The sequence below is a fragment of the Daktulosphaira vitifoliae genome, unplaced genomic scaffold (assembly GCF_025091365.1).
Source record: "Daktulosphaira vitifoliae isolate Bord-2020 unplaced genomic scaffold, ASM2509136v1 Scaffold_1, whole genome shotgun sequence".
Taxonomy (NCBI): Eukaryota; Metazoa; Arthropoda; class Insecta; order Hemiptera; family Phylloxeridae; genus Daktulosphaira; species Daktulosphaira vitifoliae.
The window spans coordinates 57,152,552-57,169,941 of record NW_026099572.1 but is presented as its reverse complement, the minus strand read 5'-3'; the positions used below and the strand labels follow the sequence as shown (position 1 = coordinate 57,169,941).

At 30.5% G+C, this 17,390-nt stretch overlaps 1 protein-coding gene across 1 annotated transcript; it reads left to right on the top strand.

Moving 5' to 3' along the window:
• Window positions 1–1,100, top strand: LOC126895296 (sentrin-specific protease 1-like). Its single transcript, XM_050667017.1, has 2 exons — window positions 1–106; window positions 368–1,100. The coding sequence occupies exon 2, from the start codon at window positions 373–375 to the stop codon at window positions 952–954; it is 582 nt and encodes a 193-aa protein (XP_050522974.1). The 5' UTR covers window positions 1–106; window positions 368–372; the 3' UTR covers window positions 955–1,100.
• The last annotated feature ends 16,290 nt before the right edge of the window (window positions 1,101–17,390 follow it).

Genomic DNA, 17,390 nt, shown 5'->3' with positions numbered 1-17,390 from the left:
GAGTCGAAAGTTAGTTCTAATCCTTTGACCTTAAATACGCCGAATGACGTAAATTTACTTGCTCTGTCCACTGTTGAAGTAATAAAAGTACCAGAGAAAGAAAAAGGTAATTAATTATTTAATCGATTTATTTATACAAAATAAAAGAAAAAAAGATTATTCATTAAACATAATTAATAATAATAATACGTATTAAATTAATATAACCTCTGCAGAGGTGTGTTATTAATGGACGTTTTAAACAAAAGTAATTATAAGTGTTTAATTTCATATTCAAAACCTTAAACAAACTTAACTATTAGTAAACTGTTCAACAAAGTTTTTTATTAATTTTATGAAAAATGTTTAAATATGGTTACACTTGCAGAAGTAATGCAATATCAGAACACAAAATCTCTTGATCAGTATAATGCACCTTCATTTAAGTCGCCTACATCTTGGTATACTTTAGACACAATTAATGAGTACATTAAAATGATAGTGACACGGTCAAAAGGTGAAGTTTATGCAGTTGTCACTGATTTTATTGTAGCGTATCTTCGAGGAGGTTATCCAGCTGTAAGAAGATGGATAAAAATAAATATTCACACAATAAAATTACTTTTTGTGCCGATGAATGTATATGGGAGTCATTGGATATTGACAGTGGTTAATGTACCTGAAAAGACTGTGACATCATATGATAGTTTTAAGTCGTATGAGGGTCCTTATCCAATGGTATTAAAAAATTTCTTAATTGAATGGGAGATGGATAAAAAAGGAAAAGCTTCTACATGGACATTACAAATAGGCGAGACATCTCGCCAAACCAATGGACATGATTGTGGGCCATTTACTGTTGAGCTGGCAGAAAAAATGTCTCGAGGAGATACAACACCAATAAATGCAAATCTTATGCCTTTTATAAGATTAAGACACAAAAATGAAATTATTGCTGGACAGCTATTCTTTTAATATTTTTAGGAATGAAATTTTATTTTTGTATTTTACATCAATTTTCTTAATATTCACTATAATTTGAAATTTTTATTTGTATACTACTAAACATTTTTTTACTTTTTCTATGTTTAATTGTTGTTTTTTATTTTATTTTAATCTTATTTTTCTTTGTAATATTATTTCATTAAAGAAATTCAAATTTAATATAAATTTATCTTAACTGAAGTAATTTAATGTTCTTGTTATGTGAATATACAAATATTATAATATTCAGTTATGTATACAATTAAGTTAAAAAGTCAGCCAATTGTAAATTTTTAAGTAAACAAGTGTATCTATTATCTTAACAACTTAATTTTAATTTTACTAAATGACAATTCATAAAGAATTCCATAACTTTTGTTTATTTTTAAAATACTATTTTAATTATAAAAAATTCTTTTCTGTATAATTTATGAATGCGATATATTTAATAGGGGTAACTAAACTTATTTGTTTATAATTCTCTTAACTGATAAACTATAAAATAAATTTAAAAATGAACTACAAGTTCAGAATATTTCCGTTGCTATTATATTTTTGCTACGAGTATTTTTGTTATCTAAATGACCCAATGAAATCTAAATAATTTCTAGAAATCTTTGATAAAATATAGATAAATACGTGTCGTTGAATCATATCAAATTAACTTCATTTTTGTTATTTATTTAAAATACCATTTATTTTATAGTAAAATAAATATATTATATTATAAAAAAAAGTTAATAACAATATATTAGGCATTTTTTTTCAAGTCGGGGGTGTCCAGACATGGAGGACACTCCCCCAAAATACGCCACTGTTTATGTTACAGCATATTCAATAATAATGTCTCTATTCTTCTCATTTCTTCTCTTGCAATAGTCCATTTTTCGCATCCAAATAACGTGATGCTCTAGATGTACGTTTTTAGTACATTCTTTCTAATATTAAAGTCAATGATTTTTGAAGTAAATAGACTTATTTTATTATTTAATGCCACCTTAGTATAGTAATACAAAAATATATGATTATAAGCGTGGGTATATATGGGTATCTTGACCAAGTTTGGATATTTGGGGATATGGTCAATTCGTGAGCAACGATGTTCTATCGGAGTTTTAGTATCCGATGGTTTAGAACAATAAAAACAAGTTGATATAAAAATAAATTATTAAAGTTCCTCTATAGAGGTATTATCATTCAATCATTAAAATGTATACCCAAATTTACAATAAAAAAAAAACTGAAATTTATTTTTATAGTTTATTTTAATATATAAATTAACAATGTTTTATTTGATTAGTAATACAGAATAAACGTCATTTTTATTTAACCATCATCTTCGTCGTCAGATACCGCTGGCGATGTATCCTGTGGAGGCGCTACTTCCACTACATGACTATTATTATAAAAACAAAAGCCAAAATTATTTACGTGTTGATGATTATATTGTTTCAATTCATCACGTAATATTTTTTTTAAATGATCCAATTTCATATTTATTGTATAATTATTATTAATTGTAATTGTGTTAACTTTTACATAAACATCCGAAAAATTGTTCCGGTCATCTGATATGTATTCAGGAACAGGCTTAAAATGAGATGCCATAAAATGTTTAATCGAGTTGTACGCGCCGTTCAACTCAGTATGAATATAATTATTTCTATGTGAATTACTATTTGATAAAACATTGAGATGATTTAAGGCATCAGTTTTCCCGTTTTTTAAATTCAACAACGTTGTGATGGTTCCAAAGATCACCTATCTTTTTCCATGTTTCGCGTTCTAAAAATATATTCAAATCTTTAAAGTATTCTCCTTTGGTTGAACAAACAAAAAAATTAATAACCAATAAATAAAATGCACACTTAATAAATATTTTTGATTATAAACTAGACTTAGATACTATAGTATTAAAGGCTTTTACACTTGTAATTTAATTCTGCCAGGATACTTATAAAAATCAAAATTATATATTTTTTAGCTTCGATGCGAAGCTGAGAAGGTATTGGTTTTACTATGATGTATTTTTTTTCTTGTGTCTGTTACCACTTTTTCTCAGTCTCACCGAACCGATTTCTTTCAATGATATGTCAAAAGATCACAAATCGTATCTAGTCCAAAACGACGTAACCCTCAAAAATTGAAAAAATTTCCCTCGTTCCCCGTAAATGGGGGAAATCTCCAAAAAAATTACAAATTTAAAAATCACTAATTTTCGAAATTTTTTCAATTTTTTTTACTTAAAAGTGCCATAACTTTTTTAAAAATAACCAAATCAATATAATTTTTTTTAATATAGATGCATGATGTCTTTACCTATCATTTGATATATTTTTTTTTTATATCTGACCCTTCACCTGCCCACAGGGGGGATTTAAAATGACAACTTTTTCACAAAAAATTAATTTTTTCAAATTGACTTTTGAAAATGTTCCAGAAAGTCTGATACTTTTATGTATATCTTAAATTAAAGTTAATGTAATATACTTTATTATGGTAAAAAAAAATTTCGGACTTTATTTTATCTTCATGGTGAAAATGGCTACGGAATGCTATTATTGTGTGAAAATTCTCGATTTTATTTTTTACATTTTTAACTTTATAATGCTATGACATATTGAAAAGTGTATGGATCAACATTATTTTTTTATGAGAAATAATATTTTTTAATAATCCCTTTTTCATTCAACATACTTTATCTTAATTAGGATATTAATAATGAACTAGTGATCATGTAGCTTTNTCTTAATCAGGATATTAATAAGGAACTAGCAGTTTATGAAGCTTTTGGAATAATCCACCAATTTTTTAAAATTAAACACTATCTAAAGATTTGCATTGAAGCGTTTTTTTTTTATAGTGATTTTAATCACTGTCAGATATCATTATACTTGATCCAACTATGCCACGTCACCACTGTGCGGCCACCCCACTGTGCTGGGTTTTTTAACTACGCATTTACGCATAAAAAAAATAATTTATCTATTTGTATTCAAATTCAGAACAACAGGTGTATCCATTACAAAATTGAATTTTTTTTAAATTGTATAATATATACTTTTTTGTTTAACTATAATTTATATTTATGCTGCTTGTTCAAATATATTTTTAGGCTATAAATAAATAATACACTTACCTAAGATGGGAGAGTATCTCCTCCTTTACAGAGCGTTAAAGATGGAAGGGTAAAGAAACTTAACATAAACTAACCTAATGCAATGGATGGGATGAATATGAAACCCTACGTAAACTATCACAACTTGCTGCACACCTATAGATTGTATGTAATAAATCATTTATTAGAACTTTTATCATCGTCTACCAGACACTTAGATAAGCATATTTCCAACATCAAATGTACAGCTATCATTTTGAAAAATTTTATCATCAGTTACCAGATGCTTAGGTAAGCATATTTTCAACATTAAAGATGTCTCCGTATATTTAATATTCGAAGTTATCAAGAGCTGATTCACAATGTGGTGTGGCCCCCTATCGTTAGCCGTATCCCAGAGTGGGAACCGTTAGGGAGGATTGTCAAAATAATTCACAAAACATAAAACTCAAAAATAAAAACCTAAAACACCGGACTAAACTGGCGCCTCAGGTCTTTCTGTACCGGGCGGCGTGATTGCCTCTGTCTTAGGCGTTCCGCTTCCTCCTTTTTTTTCAAGACCGGATCTTATGAGGGACCTGGTCCACTCGCCTTTTGTCGTTTCCTCTGAGAGGTGAGTCCGCCACAGCCTCCCACCCTTATCAAAATAAATAATCGTGTATGTTGATTATCAGTATAGCAATTTGATAACAATTTAATTAATATAGCGCCTCCATATACATTTAAATCTAGCGTATCAATCAGTATCTCTCATGATATAACCCCAATCGATTTATTTATGTGTGCTCATATAAAAACCACAATTCCTTTAATATTTTACTTATGATAATTTGACCTTCAAGTCAGCACCTTCCTATTTAAAAATATGTTTATTATCACCTCCTATTATTTAAAGTTGGTATAAAACACATTCGTTTGTTGAAAATTAATCATATTATAACTTTGTTTTTATTATTTGTGCGTAATCAATGAAGTATAATAGTGTGTTATTCAAGATGAGCATGATGAAAATGGTTACAGGAGGAAAAGATATAAGAATGACTATTCGGAATCAACCTCAATCTGAGTTTGCTGTACTGGCAACATCGGTCTTCAATTTCAGTTTCACAGAGCAAAAATGTTTGCATATCGGTTGCACATGGATAATTGATCGATACGTTCCAATTATAAAAATCATTAAACCAAGTATGTACTTTATACATTTTTTAAACATCATTGGTGAACTAATATCGTTCATGGACGATTCTTGTAAAACAAAAATATATCTGAGTACGATGTTTAATATTGTCAAATCAAAATGTTTTTCGAAAAGTTATTTATCCATATCGGGTAAAGGTGTGAAAGAACAGAAAACGGGACGTGTATCGTTAACCAACAAAAACCTATTGGAAATAAAAGAAATGAAACTATGCCTTCTAAAAGTGATAAAAGAAAAATACAAAACTTGTAACTTGCTATTAAATTAGAGTAAAGAAATCTATGAAAAAACAAAGGATATGGTGATAAATAAGTTTTTATTGTTACCAGAAAATTTAGTCTATACAATTGTAAATCCATTAATACGTTGTTTTTGCCAAAAACGTCGATGGTATTGTATAATGAAATAATCACATTCAATTTCAAATGCATAGAGAAACGTATATGGGAACAATTCGTAGTGGATTTTAAAAATCAAACAAATCAGGATAATTTAAACACAATGAATAATTGTGTAGTGAACGAGTAAATATTTAGTCTTATTTTAAAGTAATTAAGCCTTAAATTATGCACGTTATTTTAGAAATAATATCAATTTAAATCTATCAAAGTATCAAGAAGATAACGACAATGATGAAGAGTATCCTAACAACGATTTAATGAATTCAATTGAAAAAATTGAAAAATGGGGATCCTGTAAGGATATTTTTGATTTCATGGATGAAAAAAATTGCAGTAATAATGGAGAAAAAAATCTTGAAAACATTTGAATGTATCATTTGTAAAAATGTTGTTTATGAAAATAAAATTAAAACTATTATAATCTCATACTAATTGATTATTTTATAGTGATCTCAAATTAGAATATCTTACGATGCATAATATTTTAAAAATAAAAATTAAACGATAATACATAGAACGATAATTAAATATCTAATAGACTTTTACTTCATGTAAAATGGATTACATAAAATGGAAGTAAGCATCACGAATATTGTTCTTTAGATGACGTAGGGTCTTAGAACGATCTGCGTACATCAAAGATTTTAGGTAGCCCCATAGAAAAAAATCACAGGGGGCTAAATCTGGTGATCGTGCTGGCCACTGAAGATCGCCTCTAAGAGAAATGAGCCGTTCAGAAAAGTGTTCCCGCAAAGGATCCATTGACTTTCTTGTCGTGTGAGCTGTGGCGCCATCCTGTTGAAACCACACTTCCCCTGCATTCATTTCTTCGAGTTTGGGAAGAAAAAAATTTTCAATCATGCTAATGTAACGTTCACAATTGACCGTGACTGCTTTTTCGTTCTCTTCAAAGAACCATGGGCCAATAATGCCAATTCTGGACATTGCACACCAAACAGTTATACGTTCTGTATGCAAAGGATGCTCATGAAGTTCTCTCGAGTTTGTGGGGCTTCAATATCGCATGTTTTGTTTGTTTACGCATCCTGAAATATGGACATGCGCCTCGTCACTGGAGAAAACAAGGGCGTCCTGTGGCAGGTTTTCAAGAAAAGCTTCACATGCATTTTTTCGCGCAACATGATCGCGCGGATTAACTTGTTGCACTACTGTCTATTTGTATGGGTGAAAATTGAGTTCTTCATGAAGAATTCGTCTCACTGTGCGATCAGAAATTCCCAAAGCAGCAGAATATTTGCGTGCAGATCGCCTAGGCAATTTCAAAAGCCTCTCGATGTTTTCTGGCGTTCTGACGGTTCTGGAAGGTCCATTATGTTTTTTCTGCACACTATCGGTATCCCTAAACGTGTTCACCCATAAACAAATCGATTTCCGATCAGGCACACGACTTTCAGGCGCGATATTGAAATGTTTTCTGAATTCACGCTGAGTTACGATGATCGAACGGCTGAAAGAAAAGTAGGCCTCTACGGCGAACGCGCGCTCTTGGTTTGTCCACTGCATTGTTGACACTAAACTAGTCATAACAAAAACCTTAGATAACGTGCTTTTTAACGCATCATAAACCAAAGCTCTACTATTAATAGCCGCTAAGTGTCAAGAGTTTCAGATAAGGAAGTAACCACGCCCCACCCTGTATTATACCTTAATTCATAAATTATAATATAATATATAATTAATTAGATGTTAGACTTTATTATGACACTGTATCGGTTTACTGAACAGTATATCCTGGAATCGTATGATCTCGATTCATCAAGTCTGAACATGTTTAAACCTGTCTGAATGCATTCAAATCCCTGTTCATGCCTGTTTTAACCCCGTCTGAACGTGTTTACAACTGTTTGTAATATATCAATCGGTAACATGTAGACTAATTTATTGCTATTAGTTTAAATTAGTTGATGCCATGGTGTATACATCATAGTGCTAAAATCGTTATAGGGGATTCCATATAAACAGACGTTGCTTTAACTTGCTAGTATTGTGTTAACTTAAGTCGATATTTTTATGCTTCAAGAATGGCTGGTTCTTTCGCTACTATTACTAAATTCTATAATAAACAAACATTTGTTAAACCCGAACCTCACAGTGAATTGATCGATTGCACTGATTACGTTTTGAATTTTACTTCTCGTAAAACATTCAGCGAGGATTGGATCCTAAAAATCGATTTAATGTCCCTAATTCTCGACCCAGTATCAAGACCAAGGATTATTTTACTCAAGGATGAATACGTCACATTATCAAAGACTACATTTCAAGGATAGTCTTTACTAGTCTTCGAATCACAAACACAAAATGAATGCCGAGTGCTACTCACCTGATCAGATATTTTAAAACTCAGCGTTTTGGGATGTTGTATATTCGAGGCTATCAATCAAAAAATGACTGTAATTCAACCATTGGTTCTACAACAGTTGGAACAAATGGCTCAATATATCACAGTTTGAAGTAATTGTAGAAAACAAATTATGCTGTTCAATGCGGTTACGGATTTTACGATTAGAAACAGTTTACCCAATAGCGATCTGAGCTACATAAGTCAAATAAAACAATTTGCGAGTCAGCATGCTGGAAGCATATACTAAACAAAAGGCGAGTTCATTTTTTTTTAAATTGAGTAGAACATATTTAATAAATATATATAATTTTTTCAATCTTTTAATGGAGAATACGTATGCTCAACATTTTTACGGTTGCTGGCCGATGATACAAAAGATGCAAATATACAGTCGGAAACCATCAAACCATCAAATACAAACAATCAAGAAATACCAACAATAATTGTTAGTAATAGTTATCCATCATAAAACGACAAATATCTAAAACATTTATATAATTTATAATAAAATTGTTTAAAATAAACGTATTTACAAAATATTGTTGCTATTATTAATACATACTTATACTATGACAAAGTGAAAATTTCATTTTTAACTGAATATTTAATTAAAATATTAATGGATACTAAGACTATAAATACGTTTAAAGAATATTATCTAAAATAATGATTATTATCAAGGATTTTATTTCTCTATTAAAATTATATAAAAAAGTATAATAATATCTGACAGTAATTAAAATCACTGTTTGGAAGAAACCTTACAATGCGAAATGCAAAGCATTAGGTATATTACAACATATAGTACATGTAAAAACGATGCCTATACACAATTGCAGTATTTATACGTAACTGGGTGGTGTGTAGCCTTTGACCCATTTCTTGAATCAAATTTGCAGAAATTTACCAATATGGCAGCTCTTTGTCAGCATCGAGACCAAACCGTTTGCTTGGTGAATTATCCAGCTATTCTTTAGTGAAATCTTCGTGCATGGCACTCACCACCCTAACACATAATTAGTCTTTAATTTAGTCCAATAGATACACAATAAAAGAGAAATGCATGAAAGATATCAAAACCGCATATCTTATTAATACAAAAAAAAAAAACAATTTTCTAATATATTAATACTTAAATAAATGTATTATTACTGTATCTAACATTATTTAAATTAATTTTATAAATTAAAAAAGCCAAGTTAAATCTATTAAAACTTTACAAGTGTAATTTCTTTATTTTACACTAATGCTTTTAAAAAAGTTTTTTGTAGTTAAAAAATTCTATAATTATTATAGTGTCAATCTAAAATGACACTGAAATAAGACAGCTAAAACAGAATATAAAAATTTTCCTCCCTTCAACATCTATTATTTATTATAAGTTTGTACTGCATGATTTTATAATTATATCTTTTGCAATATCTTCAGTAATAGATAGTGATATATAGATTTTCTTTTTCAAAATTTTAATAATTAAATTAATTAAACCAATTATTGGATATGATAAACAATATTATTTTTATCGATTTAAGTTACAAATTTCACAAATATATACTAGATAAATATTTTGTATAATAAAGAGTGATTCTTTTAATGCTAGCTACACAAATTATTAAAATAATGATTTTGTAAATTTCTTTTTTTGGTTTTTGTTAGTTACATAATTATATCCATTTATGTGCTATAAAATATTTTTATGTTCATTCCTTTTGTCTTCAAGGGTGTTAACAATAATTATTTAAATGTCAACATACATATTTAACCAGCCTATAAAATATAAAATTATGTAATTAAGAAAATGACTGGCCGATAACAACTTTTGTGACAGTCTTTCAGAAATTATTAACAAATTAAATTATTTGTAGGGATTAACAAAGATGTTAAATAACATGTCACAATGAATGCGTTTATATATGTTTATATGTTTTATCTTAGATGTACTGCAGTACGATAACACTCCGTGTATATTTTTTATTCTCGCGCTGTTCGTCAATCCAGTGACACTTTTTATTTTGTACTCTTTTTTTATGTATGTATAAAATCATTTTTCATTATTAAAAAGTATTAATTATTATAAATTTTAATTGTAGTATTTTGTAATAAATATAAACACCAAAACACTACAAATTGGTGACCTCTAAAATGAACAACAAATCCGATAGTGCGATAGTAAGTGTGCGTGACGACGCGACCGGTAATGATGGCCGAGACCATATCGAATACGGCGAGCCCAATATGAATTCTACGCGAGCGTTTAAAATCCCAACTTTCTGGCGTACCAACCCAGAACTTTGGTTCAAACAAATTGAATCCGTTTTTTATACAACCAGAATTACAGCTGACGCAAGTAAATTTCATCACGTTGTTTCTTCTATGGAAAGTGAAATTCTTGCTCAAGTTAGTGACATAATACTCAATCCACCAGAAACGAAAATGTACGAAGCATTAAAAACCCGGCTCATCGAAAGATTTTCCGAATCTGAACAATGTCGGCTTAAAAAATTACTGACCGAAGTCGAACTCGGTGATCGGAAACCATCCCATTTTCTTTCAGAAATGCGTCAACTAGCTAATGGAAAAGTAACTGATGAAATACTCAAAATACTATGGATACAAAGGTTACCACATCAGGTAAAAACTATCATTTCAGCTAGCAACGACAAGTTGGATAACTTAGCTTCGATGGCAGATAAAATTATCGAAGTATCGGACAGCCGAAATGATGGTTTTTCCATTGCCAACATTAGTGACAAGGTCACAAACCGTCAGTCACATGAACAAGCTGACGATGCAACGACAATAAGAAAATTGGAACACCAGATCGCAGCACTCGCACAAGCAGTAGAGCGACTTAGCAACAGCAACTCTCGTAGCTACAATAGGCGTCACTCAAAATCACCTATGCGCCGAGACAATTCACGACCACGATATGATACATGTTATTATCATTACCGATTCAAAGATAAGGCTACTAAATGCAAACCACCGTGTAAATACCAGCACACGTCGGAAAACTATAAACGATCTACTGTCGAGACGACCGACGGTAGTGAGTTTCAATCTCGTCGTCTATTTATTGTTGATAAAATAACAAAAACTCAATACTTAATTGATACTGGTGCGGACTTTTCGGTTTGGCCAGCAGATCCTAAGCAGAAACGCAATAAAATAAAAGATGGTAACCCTACTTTATTCGCAGCCAACGGGTCAATAATAAAAACATACGGTGACAAATTAATTGCTGTAAATTTAGGTTTAAGACGTGTTTTTAAATGGAAATTTATTGTCGCAGCAGTCAGTAAACCAATTATAGGTGCTGACTTTCTCCACTACTTCGGCTTATTAGTGGACTTAAGAAGTAAACGCCTAATTGATGAAAATACCAATTTAGCCACCGCCGGAAAAGTTAAAAAGACGATATCCTCGGGCATCTTCGCTTTTAAAGACGATTCAGCGTACATTAAGTTACTAAAAAAATTTCCGCAAGTATTAAGAACAAACATGATCCCAATGGATTGTAAACATAACGTTACACATCATATCATCACTAAAGGACCACCACTCTTCGCTAAACCAAGACGCCTTCCTCCGGATCGACTAGAGATCGCAAAAAAAGAATTTGCTTATTTAGTAGAACAGGGCATATGCCGACCTTCAAATAGTCCGTGGGCCAGCCCATTACAACTAGTAAAAAAGAAGAACGGTGAATGGAGACCGTGCGGCGACTACCGTAGGTTAAACGCAGTCACATTACCGGACAGATACCCCATTCCACACATTCAAGACATCACACAGCGATTGCAAAATAAAAGTATTTTTTCAAAAATCGATTTGGTTAAAGCTTTTAACCATATACCAATAGAACCGTCCGATATTCCAAAAACAGCTATTACAACACCTTTTGGGTTATTTGAGTTTGTTCGGATGGGATACGGTTTTAAAAATGCAGCTCAAACATTTCAGCGTTTCATACACGGTGTTTTAAAAGACTTAGATTTTTGTGAAGTGTATTTGGACGATATTTTAATTGCATCGTCTTCAACACAAGAGCATTTGAGTCACCTCGAACGTGTATTACAACGACTCAGTGAGTACGGCATTGTGATAAATACGAATAAATGTATATTTGGAAAAGAAGAGGTACTATTTTTAGGATACATCATATCGGGTAACGGTCTTAGACCAAATCCTGAAAAACTGGAAGCGATAGACAAATATCCACGGCCGAATAATGTACAAGAGCTTCGACGTTTTTTGGCTATGTGCAATTTTTACCGCCGTTGTATCCCAAACGCAGCAAGTACACAAGCTATTCTTCACGATTATCTTAAAAACAGCAAAAAAAACGACAAAACACCAATTGTATGGACCGATCAATCAACGGGAGCGTTCGAGAAAACTAAAGAAGACTTAAAGCGAGCCACAACATTATCGTATCTAGATCCGGCCGCGAATATTCAATTACGATGTGACGCGTCAGATATGGCGATAGGCGCAGTAATAGAACAATTTAAAAACGGCGTTTGGCAACCACTTGCTTTTTTCTCTCGCAAACTTGACCAAACACAAAAAAAATACTGTGCATACGATCGTGAACTTCTTGCGGTATATGAAGCCATTAAGCATTTTCGCTATATGCTGGAAGCCCGTGAATTTGAAATAATTACGGACCATAAGCCGTTAGTATACGCATTCACACAACACTCAGATAAATTACCACCTCGACGTGCACGACAACTTGATTTTATTAGTCAGTTTACAACATCAATACGGCACGTAACAGGTACACAGAATACAGTGGCCGATGCGTTATCGAGAATAGAAACTATAAATGCACCGCCACCGCTAGATTATGACAAGTTAGCTTACGACCAGTTAGCAGACGCAGAACTATTGTCGTTATTGTCAAAACCGGAATTATCGATAAAACTAGAGCTCGTAAATATGCCCACTACGAACACAAATATTTACTGCGATACTTCTAATGGTAGACAACGACCGTATCTTACCAAACAATTTCGCCGCAATGTGTTCAATTGTCTACATAATCTCGCTCACCCAGGTATACGGTCAACAATAAAATTAGTGAGTAGTCGTTTCGTGTGGCCGTCGATGAACAGTGATTGTGCGAAATGGACTCGTGCGTGTTTAGCGTGTCAAAAGTCAAAAATAACGCGACATGTTATAAGTCCGTGTGGTATTTTTAATGTGCCGAGTGATCGTTTTTCACATGTACACATCGATATAATCGGTCCTATGGTCATGTCACGTGGTTGTACTTACTGTTTAACCGCTATAGACAGATTTTCTAGATGGCCAGAAGTTTTTCCAATTCAGGATATTTCGGCTGAAACCATAGCTCGTACGTTATTTGAAGGCTGGATAGCTCGATATGGAGTTATGGAGAGATTGACAACAGATCAAGGACGGCAATTTGAGTCTACTCTGTTCACCGCAGTAACGCAAATTTTAGGGTTTAGAAGAATACGTACATCAGCATATCATCCACCAGCCAATGGTTTAGTTGAACGATTCCACCGATCACTTAAAACGGCAATAAAGTGTTACGAAACTGAGCACTGGACAGATGTACTCCCCTCAGTTCTTATGGGCCTTAGATCAGTGATTAAAGAAGATCTAGGTTTAACACCTGCAGAAATTGTATTTGGAAGTACGATTAGATTACCTAATGAGTTTTTTATGCAGTCATCAGTGGCGACAGACCCTTGTTCCTTTGCTGAAACACTAAAGAAAACAATGGAAACCATACGCCCAGTGTCAACTTCAAACCACGGAAGTAAAAAAGTTTTTATATATAAAGATCTAGCATCCTGTTCACACGTTTTCGTTCGGGTCGACCGGGTCAAGAAACCGCTAGAACAACCATATGAAGGGCCGTACAAAATTGTTCAACGATACGAAAAAACCTTTAAATTATTAATTAGGCAAAAAGAATGTATCATATCAATAGACAGACTGAAGCCATGTTTCAACGAAAATGAAGATAATAACACAAATCTATCAATAACAACGAACCAGCACAACCAGAGAAATACAACTACAAGACCAACAATAATACAAACAAAACAAACCAAGTCAGGAAGAACCATCCGCCTCCCCGTAAGGTTTTTGTAAATTGTGAATTGTATCACTTTTATATTTGTATTTGTATTTTTATATTTGATATTTGTAACTATGTATGTTTAACGTAAAATTATCGTTTTCACTGGAAAGGGGGTAATGTAGGGATTAACAAAGATGTTAAATAACATGTCACAATGAATGCGTTTATATATGTTTATATGTTTTATCTTAGATGTACTGCAGTACGATAACACTCCGTGTATTTTTTTTATTCTCGCGCTGTTCGTCAATCCAGTGACACTTTTTATTTGTACTCTTTTTTTATGTACGTATAAAATTATTTTTCATTATTAAAAAGTATTAATTATTATAAATTTTAATTGTAGTATTTTGTAATAAATATAAACACCAAAACACTACATATTGACTGAATTTTTTTTTTAATTCAACCTAATGATTTAAAAAAAGTTTTGGTTGCACTTTGAAATTCCAAATTGATACAAGTTTAAAGCACAAACTATATATTTTTATATAGTCTGTGTTTAAAGTGAAAGTATTGATGGTAGAAATTTAATTTTTCTTATATAATATCTCAACGAAAAACTATTTTGGTAGAAAAAAAAATCCAGCACAGTGGGGACGTGGCATAGTTGGGTCCAGTATAGATTTAATCTGACGGTGATTAAAATCACTATCATAAGACACGCTTCGATGCAAATCTGTAGATAGTGTTTAATTCTAAGACATTGGTGGATAATTACAAAAGCAACATTAACTTCTATTTCATTAATTATATCTAGATTAGTAATTCTTTTACTTATATATTATATAATTTTTATAATTAATTGTTTTCAAATTATTATTGATTTTTTATATGTTAAAAGTAATAATTTTTAACCTACTTTTTTTGTCCTTTAAAGTGAAAGTTTATAATAAAAAAAAAAATGAATTTATTACCATAACTTTTAGCTCAATTTGCAAGTTTGAAATTGACATCATTAAATAGAAAAAATGGTATTGTTAAGATTAATATGCAATCAAGAAATATTATAATTACTATTTACAGTAAATTTTTTATTTCCTCCATTGTTAAATTCAGGTAAAACTAAAAATCATTTTTTTTTTAGATTTATGATTTATATAGCAACATGTTACGAAAAAATTTGGAATGTTATAGACTAGTAGTAGCACACACAAATAGAGTAAAAATATTAATAAATTTCAAAGTAAAATTATGTAATATCAAATCTAATGAAATAAAATATTTATTCTACAAAGGTCCTTATCATTTCCTTAACTAGGAATGCTCCAAATCACACTATTGGTAATAAATCTATATTTATATTTAGCCTAATATTTTTTCGAAGAAATGTTTGCTATGACAAAAAAATTACCCTTATTTTTCAACTTTATAATTAATAAAAATACCTGTTTTTAATACTGGTTATTGTTATTTACTGGTTATTAAAGATGTTTGTCTGTTCTGTAATTAGGAACAGACCTAAGATGAGATGCGAAAATTTTTTTTATTGAATTGTACGCGCCATTTAACTTAGCTCTAATACATTCAATACTTTGTGAATTACTATTTGACAAAAGTTTAAGATGATTTAAGACAATAGTTAGCCCGTTTTAAGAGTTATCGCTAATTATGACAGGACCTTAGTTATTAAATGTGGCAATTAAACCTGGCGCGTCCAACACATTTACAAAATTTTCATGATATTTAACTAAAATATTTAAAAATGATTTTTTACATATTTCTTCTTCTTTTTCACATAGTTTCCTAAACCCTCTTATAACAGCAATGATTTTATTAAAATTATGCGCATGTACGGCACTGTGTAAAATAAATACTTTTTGAACTTCAAGTTTATAATTTTCTTCCGTAACAATATCATTTATTGATTCATCTTTTTTGAATAATTTTACCAAATTGAGTTTCTGCTCCTTTGAATTACATTCAACAATATGTAAAGGATACAAATGATGACCTATATTTTTCCAGCTGTTGCGTTTTAAAAGTATATTCAAACCTTTAAAGTGTTCATCTTCTTTAGTCAAACAAACATAGAAATAAATGATCAATAATTGAAATATACACTTCTTAAACATTTTCGACTGTGACTCTATATTATATTATAAAAATTTTTAACACCATACATTTTATACTTTTAAAAAATAAAATTTTATAGTTGGAATTTTATTATTTATTTAAAATATTTATAACTATTATTTAATTTTACTATAACTTGGTAAATATATAAAATAATTTAAATTATCAGAAAACATTAAACCCGAATTAATCATTGTCGTTTTTTATATATATTTGGTATAAATACTTAAAATGCCCTTAATAAAAATGTATTTATAAAAATTTGATTTTACAAATTATTTTTATAATAATATTTTCCGAAACGTTTGCTTTTTATTTAAGAGATATGAGAAAATCAATTTATTTGTAAAACTGTAAAAGTGTTAGTGGAGACTGAGGGAATTATGGTCAGTGAAAATTATGTTGACCATATGTATAAATTTTGAATAATAAAAAAACCTTATTCTAATTAGAACGATATTATCAAAAAACGTTTTCATATTCAAATGTGTAAAAATAGTTTTCAGCGTTTATACATATAGTACACTTAAGAATAATGTATTTATGAAAATTTGATTTTACAAATTATTTTTATTATAAAATATTCCGAGACGTCTGTTTTTTATTTAAGAAATATGAGATAAGTTTTATAGATAATAAAATATTAAAAAAAAAAAGTTTTTCTTAAATTATTTTAAGAAAAATCAACTACAACTAGAATTTTTGCTCATGTCTAATATTTATCAGCTAAATTAATTAAGTTATTTTCATCGACAGTGTTATTCAACAAAAGGCCGGTAAATACTCAACGAATACCGTTATTAGATTATTTAAAAATGATATATCACATAATTTAAATGACAACGAACAAATTATATCTATACAAACAATTTAAATACATTGTAAAGTAACGCTAGTGTGCATCTATGATTCACTCTGACCCTTTCTCATGGCAAGAGTAGGACATCACTATACAATACATTTTTCAATAACATTGATAATCTAGATAAAACGATTTAAACTCATTTCTAGCTTCATCGTATTATTGATGTATTAAATTATGGTAAATCACTAAGGATTTACTTTTAGCGACACCGACGACCAGGCACGTAGACATGGGTGGGCCTGGCCCCCCTTAGATTTAATGTGGCCCAGGGCAGGCCCCC

What these genes read in the sequence shown, in the direction of transcription:
- LOC126895296 (XM_050667017.1), top strand. Translation starts at nt 373, where the DNA reads ATGCAATATCAGAACACAAAATCTCTTGATCAGTATAATGCACCTTCA.